Source organism: Amblyomma mixtum, chromosome 5 (genome assembly GCF_055824585.1).
Source record: "Amblyomma mixtum isolate Tamu chromosome 5, ASM5582458v1, whole genome shotgun sequence".
Taxonomy (NCBI): domain Eukaryota; kingdom Metazoa; phylum Arthropoda; class Arachnida; order Ixodida; family Ixodidae; genus Amblyomma; species Amblyomma mixtum.
In genome coordinates, this window is record NC_143016.1 from 99,155,849 (window position 1) to 99,164,242 (window position 8,394).

General features: G+C 54.1%; 1 protein-coding gene across 1 annotated transcript; it reads left to right on the plus strand.

The window, feature by feature from the left end:
- The first annotated feature begins 392 nt into the window (after positions 1–392).
- On the plus strand, positions 393–2,557 carry LOC149343152 (uncharacterized). The gene is made up of 2 exons (XM_089546898.1): positions 393–1,223; positions 2,525–2,557. The coding sequence occupies exons 1-2, from the start codon at positions 393–395 to the stop codon at positions 2,555–2,557; spliced, it is 864 nt and encodes a 287-aa protein (XP_089403024.1).
- Positions 2,558–8,394: the final 5,837 nt, after the last annotated feature.

The window sequence follows — 8,394 nt, forward strand, 5'->3', positions numbered from 1 at the left end:
AATTCAGTCAGGAGAAAAAATTCATCCAGACTTATCTCGAGCGGATCGTAAATAAAAACTGAGGAATCTGAGCAAACGAATACTGAATGGTTCGGGTCCGACAAGCGCGAGAATGGCTTTTCTTTTTTTTTTTTGTTTGTGTTGTGTTCTGCTCGGAAACCTGTAGGTGCACTGAGATTATTTCACCATGTGGTATCTGGTGAGGATAAGCTATCTACGGATGTCGTCGCCTTCATTTCGAAATGTCCCTAGTAGAAAGCTCCAGTTCATCAGTCAAAAAAAAAAACAGAATTGACCTGCAAGGTCGCTTAGTTTCCTGTCACGCGGTACACGTCGACAAAGAAAAAGAGACAGAGGCCGCTGTTTCGACGTCCCGTGGTGCGCTGCCGACCATGAACAACTACGAAAATTTCCGACGCGGTCAGAATGAGGCGATTTACTCCGATGGGTTTTTCAACACCGTCCGCAGACACGGCTACTCTGCACAACCCGCCGCGTCGGCCGTCGTCAGCCTCTCTTCCACCGCTGAGCTCATCTCATCTGGGCGTGCCCCGTTCGAGGTCTACCATTCCTGCCCCCACCTGGCGTCATTGGCCTCGCCTTCACCAGCGCTACCCTCGATGACGTCACTGGCCATCGGTGACTCGGAGGGAGGATCTTCCAGCACGGCCCTTGCTAAGGGACTGCCTTCCAAGGGTCTCGACTGTATGCCGCTGTTGGTCTTCGTGTTGGTCTTGTGCGTGTTCATCACACTTGCCATCTGGGCAACGGCCCTGGTTCAGGATGAACTGCACGACAGTCACATCGAAGCAGTGGACGATGTAGACGCAGGCAAACATTTTGCGAAGTTCGGAGGCCTGAAGCCGCCAGGAGGCTCGAGTGAGCACAAGAGCACGAAGAAGCAAGGGTTGAAAATAACGGCTGGAACTGGGAAGCGGACAAAGAGTAAGCGCACTTCCACCACTCTGGATTACAGTGACGTCACCACGGCGGACCTGGAGTATCGCAGTGTCTACAATAAGGAAAACAATCGCGAACAACCTTTGGTTACTAGAGGCAGGTACACCCGCGCATTGGTCGAAGCGCGGTCCTCGGATCATCAGGGTACGACCTTCGCCCGTTCACGGAAGCCGGTGCACCGTAGGAGGCGCCTTCCTCACAAGAAGCGCACCCCCCGCTCGACTCGGCGGAGGCCAAGCAAGCGCATTCACCGACGCTCTCATGTAAGAACAGTCATATCTCTTTTTTTTTCTTCAACTCACCTGGGGCCCTCACAAAGCACACCATGAATTCCATAATGCCATGTTTATGCAGACTCTCCAGCGTGTGAGCAGTGCGGTTGGGATGAAACGATCGTACACCTCCTCTGTGACTGCCCTCGTTTTGAGCGAGAGCGCGGTTTCCTGATTGCTACTCTGTACCGCTTGGACTCACGTCCTCTAACAGAGTCCAACGTTCTGGGGCCTTAGACACAACCTTCCTCACAAAGGAAAGCGGTGTAAGCTCTCCTGAGATTCTTAAGAGACTTGGGGTTGTATTCCCGTCTATAATCTTTAAGTTTTCAGTGCGCGCCGTGACATAGTTGTCGCTGGAGACTTGGAAAACTCATTTCGTTACCGCTCTTTTTTCCCCTTTGTTCCCCTCCCCAGGTGTAGGGTAGCCAACTGGGCATCGCCTGGTTAACCTACCTGCCTTTCCGTCCATTTCTCTCTCTCTCTCTCTCTCTCTGGAGAGAATGGACTAGAAATGGAGCACCCTTCGACAGCCTTCAGAATATGGCTCCGGTCAAGCTTTTATTTTTCAGCAACATGGAATAACAATGATTTTCATTGAATTCGTCTTCCTTGCGACTCGAATATGTCTTGAAATGTTCGCGGTGCGGCAGCACCACGATCAACAGGTTTCGTGTGATGAATTTCTTTTCGGGGATTCTCGGCCACGCCGGCCGCTTTTCATTTGAGGTGAAATGCAAAGACGCCTGTTCTGTGCGCGATGTCGGCTCAAGTTAAACAACCACAGATGATCTAAATTAACCCTGAGCCGTTCACTCCGGCGTCCCTCATAGTCTACGTGTCGCTTCGAGACGTTAAGTTGCAAGTTGCTGAGGTTCTGGCAATGAGTATTATTCTGTTCGCGATATCAGATGAGACATGTCTCCCTCTGTTTAACGAGAGACTCAAGACCCTGTTCTGGCGAATTATCGTGTAGACATTAATGCGCAGGTCAGCAAGACCAGAACAGATACGCTAAGCAGACCAGAAGAGAAGCTTAATATTTTGAACCTTGCGGGAAATGGAGTGGTTCACAATGTCCGCGCATCATCGGGTGACCAGGTAGTATGCATTACGTTGAGCTCAGGTGTATGAAGAAAGCCAACAGCCACTGAAACCAACCAGCAAAGGAAATGTTTAATTTTTGGCGTTACTAAATTTCTTCTGAACAGAATGCGTACGGAAATTTCTCTGAATGCGTGGCTACTGCAGTCAAATGTTGTTACTTTAATATACATTGCTTTTTATTACAGGTTCGCAAGCAAGCAGTTCCAGCGTCTGATTGAGGCGAGAAATGAGGTCCTGATGGCGACAGAAGAGGGAACGGCACGTTAAAGAAGTCACATCGTAATCGACCCGCTCTGAGCCCTGTCACTTTTGCAGGCTTAATATTTGAAAATATACGCAGTTGAAACGCACGTCATAAGTGCGCTTATATTTTATCTGGCACTTCGGAGCTCTATTTCTGCTCTCGGCAGCGTTGTTGAGATGGCGGTGCAGTTAGGCAGACGACAACACGGCCGCCTTCACATTGGTAGAAAAATTCGTTTCTTTTTAATAGTCGCAACTTGTATTAAATCACGCAGCCTATTTGTTATCATTATGAAGTCCATGCATAACGGAAGCCGCCTGCTCAGGCGACCAATTGACTCGCAACTTTGGCCATCATAAAAGCGCATTGTGTACTCACTTCTCTGCTGGTGTTAGAATAAAATCTGTTTCAGCGATTTTCATGAAGTTATTATAGATGGAGAGCGGAACAATGCAGTCGTCGCTGCTACTGCGTCCCGCCATAGCTCGCTCTGTAGAATCGCTGGCTGGAACCTTAGAAAAATGTTAGAGGTCACTGCGGCACCCGCATTGGCGAAATGCATAAGCATTGGTGACGCCTTATTGATACGACCATCAATTGCCCATCTGAGTTTTTAAACTTCGCGTCACGCGCAGGCTCCGCTCAGTTTCGGTCACGTGGCGCCACATCTCCGGCGTTTTCAACTTTGGCGCCACTTTTGCTCCGGCCCTCCCACTTTTTGGACATTTTTGGCACTAATGAACTTATAGCGCCCGGCGACGCTATAAAGCGCAGGCGCTGAGATCGGCGTTACCAACGCGCGCTAGAGGAAAATAAAGATGGACAACGCGTGCTCGGAGCGCACGCCCGGCACGGGCTGTTCGGAACTAGAAGCCTGCCACGCTGGTCATCTTGCTCTGGTGCTCCGCTGCGACCCCGCAAATCTTCAACAGTGGTGACCCGGCGAACCGTGCCTTCTATCCCAGCGGCGTCCTAGCATGACGTACTGGCAGGACCCAAGTTTCGACGCGCCGCTCCCAGCGTTCCGGCCTGCAGGCGTCGGCGGGTGGTTCGCCCAACTAGAGGCTGCGATGTACCTGAACGGCATTACCATCCAGCCGTTTAAACACGCAGTCCTTTGCGACATCCTCCCGCCCGACCTCCTGCGTCGGCTCACCTACTCTGCCTTCGGCTGCCGGCCATACAATGAGCTGCGTGCGGCCGTCTTGGCTGACTTCGGCGCCTAGTATGTTCCACCGCCGCTCTACGACGCAGCGGACCCGTTTTCGCCGCCGCCAGCCTCTGGCCCTGCACCGGCCTCGCCCGCGCCCACGCAGCCTTCATCAGAACCCGGCCCGCCTCAGCAGCCCCTCGCCGCCTCGCCGCCACTCCAGTCTAGCGTCTCCGGCCCGGCTTCTTTAGCACCGCCCGCACCAGACGCTGCCGCATCGTTTCTGACAGCACATCCTGCTACTCCGGACACGCTAGCAGCACTGTGCGACGACTCCACGGCCCCAAGTCCGCAGTTATTCCCTCAGCAGCTCGGTGAGGTGCCTGGCCCACCGCGGTTTGCCACGTCAGCGAACTCAGCGACAGATGCGCCTCGCGCCACCCTGTTCAGCGCCTCCGGCCATACCGCCTCCAATAAGGACGATACAGCGTCTTCGGCACAGACCGGTGAGCAACTTCTCTCATCTCCAATAGTGCTGCCGTCAGTCGAGCTCTTCCTCGACGAGTGCCCCATTCCGCCAACTTCTGTAACCTACTGCGTAGCATTGCTGCCAGCCGAAGGCTCACCTGCCGCCTCATCGCTCATTCCGCCAAAGCCGTCAGTCACTGACCTGAGCGATCGTGCTAAAGGCGAAGTGAGATTGCCGCCACCGCAGCATATGCCACATACCAGCCCCACTACCCCGGCGGCCACACCGCCTGCCCAAGAGGCCCCGCCCCAAGCCCTTAGTACTGTCAACCACTTCTTGGAGTCTGATCCTGGCAGCTCGACACTGTCGCAGCAAGCGTCTGCTTTGGTGCCTGACTTGAGCCACCTTCAGCAACGAATGGTCGAGCTACCCACAGCGAGTAGTGCGGCAGTTGTCCACCCACCAGCTGTGGCTCTTGCTGTCAGCCAGCCGTCTGATGTAGCAGTCTCAGCTGTACGGCCTGTAACTGCCACAACCTTCTTCCAGCCACCCACAGCCGACCATGCCCACCTGCGAATCGGCACTGGCCAGTTGCTCCGGACTGCCACTCTCGCTTCACCCAAGCACCTGGCATTGAGCCCAGCAACTTGCTCCGGCATCGTCACAGCTGTCACCGTTGCGTCGACGGTCCCACCACAGCTGCTGTCAGTCCATGGAGCCGTTTCGGCCGCTCCTGTGCTTGTGACCGCGTACACGGCGCGTCGGATCCCCATCGACATCAGCTGCAATGTTCCAACACCGACGACACTTGTGTCCGCGGGCAGCACTGCAGTCGGTGACGGCCCGACCATGGCCTTCCCTGCCCCCATGCCCATTGTCAGCTCGGCACCGTGCATCATTCGCCCGTTGCGCAGCAGCCAGGCTCGTACAACTGAGCCCGCGCGCGCCACCCGACGGCTCTTCCCGGACCCTGACATGAACTTACCGGACCCTCCATCGTGTGACCTCCATCTGTGCCCCGTCGGCGCGTTCATTTCGCTTTCCGTCTAGGCAGGGGGCCCTATAGCGCCCGGCAACGCTATAAAGCACAAGCGCTGAGATCGGCGTTACCAGCGCGCGCTAGAGGAAAATAAAGATGGACAGCGCGTGCTCGGAGCGCACGCCCGGCACGGGCTGTTCGGAACTAGAAGCCTGCCACGCTGGTCGTCTTGCTCTGGTGCTCCGCTACGACCCCGCAAATCTTCAACAAACTAATTAACCCACCTCAACCTCACGTCAACCCACACATCCCACACCCCTTTTGTGACAAACAATGTGCATGCGATGCAGCGGAAATCCTCCGTTGTTTTACACCATTTGGTTTCCAAGGCCGGCAAGGGAAAATGCGGCACTCGCGCCTGATATGACTTGCGCAATACTTTCTTAGATTTCGAATATTTCGGTGTCTACAGGTATTTGCTGAGCTTTGCCAGAAAATTTGAAAGTTCATGCCTTGGACACATTAACGCATTGGTTAACCGTGTTTCGGTAACGTCACGTTTACAAACTACGTATGCGACCGAGTAAAGTCCAGAAGGTTGACGGTTGCGAGGGCACCCGTAGCTGGTTTCGCCCTTTCGGTCATCAGGCGAATGATCAGCAGGATGAGCAGGAAGGTGCAGACGAACAGCATAAGCACGAAGCAACAAAACTGCACGCACTCCATGGTGAACAGCCTCGTCCCTTGTCCGCCTGCGTATCCCGACTGCGGATGGATGTCGCGAGCAGTTTGGATTTCGTAGCAAACGCCGGCGTGATGCGCGCACAACGAATGGTCTCCGCGATATGCGTGCATACCCGGTTGGTAACCGTAGGGATACTGCAGATCGGCGTCAACAAAAGAGGGAATTTGATCCGAGTCACTGTACAGGACGTAAAAGGGACCTGTACTTTGCGGTGTGGCGTATGGGTCGCCGTGGCTGCTGCGGTACTCTGGCGGCCCGGTGCGTTGAAGTAGGCTTGAGTGAACTGCTGGCTGTTGCGCATTGTAGGACCACTGCGAGAACCCGCTTCGGGCAGTGTGCAGAGTCTCCTGCTCCGAAAAAGGCTTAGGCGTCTTCTGACCTCCTTGAGTCGAAGGACTGTAGTACGTATCGGACGATGAATGGTGAAATCCGGAGGTTCCCGAAGATGCGTAGCGATCCGCCATGACGATCCTTCTTCGTCGTTGAACCACAGTTGTAGTCCGAAAGAAGAGAATCTAAAAATGCACATAAGGACACGAAGCGAAAATAATTTCATTGAGAGTAGAGAAAATTTTCTCCCAGACCTAACCACAAGTATAGGTTGTGAGAAAGAAATCATAGTGAAATCAGAATGAAACGGAATGTGTTTGGTAGACAAATTTTGGCAATGATCTTACAGATGTGCGCTGCGAAGAAATTATATTTGGGAAATGATGTATTTTTTGAGTACTTTCTTATGGAATGGGAACTTCCAGTTCTAACAAAAAATTTGAAAACAGGTTTTTTGGATAGACAAAGAGAGAAATGAAAACGAAAACAGTAGGTGTGTGTCGTGTCCGGTCGCTGTGTTGAATGCAGCGAAAGACGCACACGGTACTTTAAGACTTCGTTTATTTAAAGCCGATGAGGGTGCGACCAGCGTCGACCGAGGCAGGAGCCGAACTGGCCGCCCGAAGAAAGGAGGGAGCGGAGAAGCGTCCACGGGAGGGAGTGGCTTCCCAAAACAGGAGGAGGGTGCGGGGGCGCACCATGGGGGGGCATCTGGCGACAGCGTGCGACGAAGGGCAAGTGGTCGTTAGGAGGAGGATGCGAGTGGTCGTTAGGAGGAGGATGCGGGGGCGCACACACACAAAAGCAATAAGGGGACACAACACTTCCTTCCCCCTTAGAAAGTTGCCTGGTATCGTGCAGGGGGTCGGCGCTCACGCGTGGAGGCGCGCTGGCTTTGTGCGCTCGGGGGAGAAACACTTGTAGGCTGGCTGTTGTTCGCTGTGTCTCCTAGGTCTGTCCTGGGCGAAGTCTCTTCTTCCGGGAAGAGGTGCCAGGCTATGTGGGAAGATGGTGCACGTGTTCTCTCCGCTGGCGGACAGCTCTCAGACGGCGTCGTAAATCTACGCAGCTGGTTGAGATGTCGGCGTGCTACTGTGCCATGTATGTTGACGAGCCAAGAGCGCAGGCCTATGCGTCTGACAATTGTAGCTTCCTCCCAGCGTGGCTTTTTCAGAAACTGTCGGGCGAGGACGCGCTGCCCCTCATTAAGCGTGCCGCAGCGCGGAATTGCTTTTTCTTCCCGGAACGTCTCTGCCTTTGGCTCGGGGAGGATGGCTGTGAGCTGGGTTCGCATTTCACGCTCGAACATCATTTTCGAGGGGGTCTCGCCTGTTGTGCTCTGAACCGTCGTGTGCTGCTTGAAGAGAAAGCGCGCAAGGCGGCGCTGCAGCAAGCCTGTCTGATCTCTTTCAAGGGCGCGTTTTAGCTCGGCTACGTAGCGCTCGGCTTGTCCGTTTGTCGCTGGGTGGTAGGGGGCCGATGTAACTGAGGAGATCCCGTTGTCGCGATAAAACTTGAGAATCTCCGCAGACACAAACGGTGTTCCGTTGTCAGATACTACCTTGCGTGGCAGGCCGAACGTTGCAAATAGTGATCGGAGGTTGTCAATGACTGCTGCCGAAGTCGTCTGTCCCATTTGCCTTATCTCAAGCCACTTTGTGTAGGCATCTACGACCACAAGGAAAGTGCAGCCCTCAATTGGTCCTGCAAAATCAATGTGCAGTGTGTGCCATGGTGTGTCTGGCTTTTCCCATTCTGGGACAGGAGCTTTCGGCGGGGCGCTCCGGCTGCTCTGGCAAGGCTTGCATTCTCGCACCACTGTTTCGATGTCGTTGTCAATGCCAGGCCACCACATGTAGCTTCTGGCACACTTTTTCATTGCAACGATGCCCCGATGTCCGGCGTGGATGAGAGACATAGCTTGTGCGCGTAGTTCTCTCGGCATCACAACTCGGGACCCAAATATGATGCAGCCGCGATGGGTGCTCAACTCTGTAGCTCGCCTGCGGTAAGCGTCGAAGTTGTCCCCTTTGAGTTTATGCACGTTGCCTTGTTGAACAGCTGTGTAAACTAGCCGGAGAGCTGCGCACTTCTGCGTAGATGCTGCAACTGTGCCTGCTGTAAGCGGAGGTTCTGGC

What these genes read in the sequence shown, in the direction of transcription:
- LOC149343152 (XM_089546898.1), top strand. Translation starts at nt 393, where the DNA reads ATGAACAACTACGAAAATTTCCGACGCGGTCAGAATGAGGCGATTTAC. An exon ending in GCATTCACCGACGCTCTCAT is followed by an intron (nt 1,224 to 2,524) that starts GTAAGAACAGTC and finishes TTTTTATTACAG; the next exon opens with GTTCGCAAGCAAGCAGTTCC.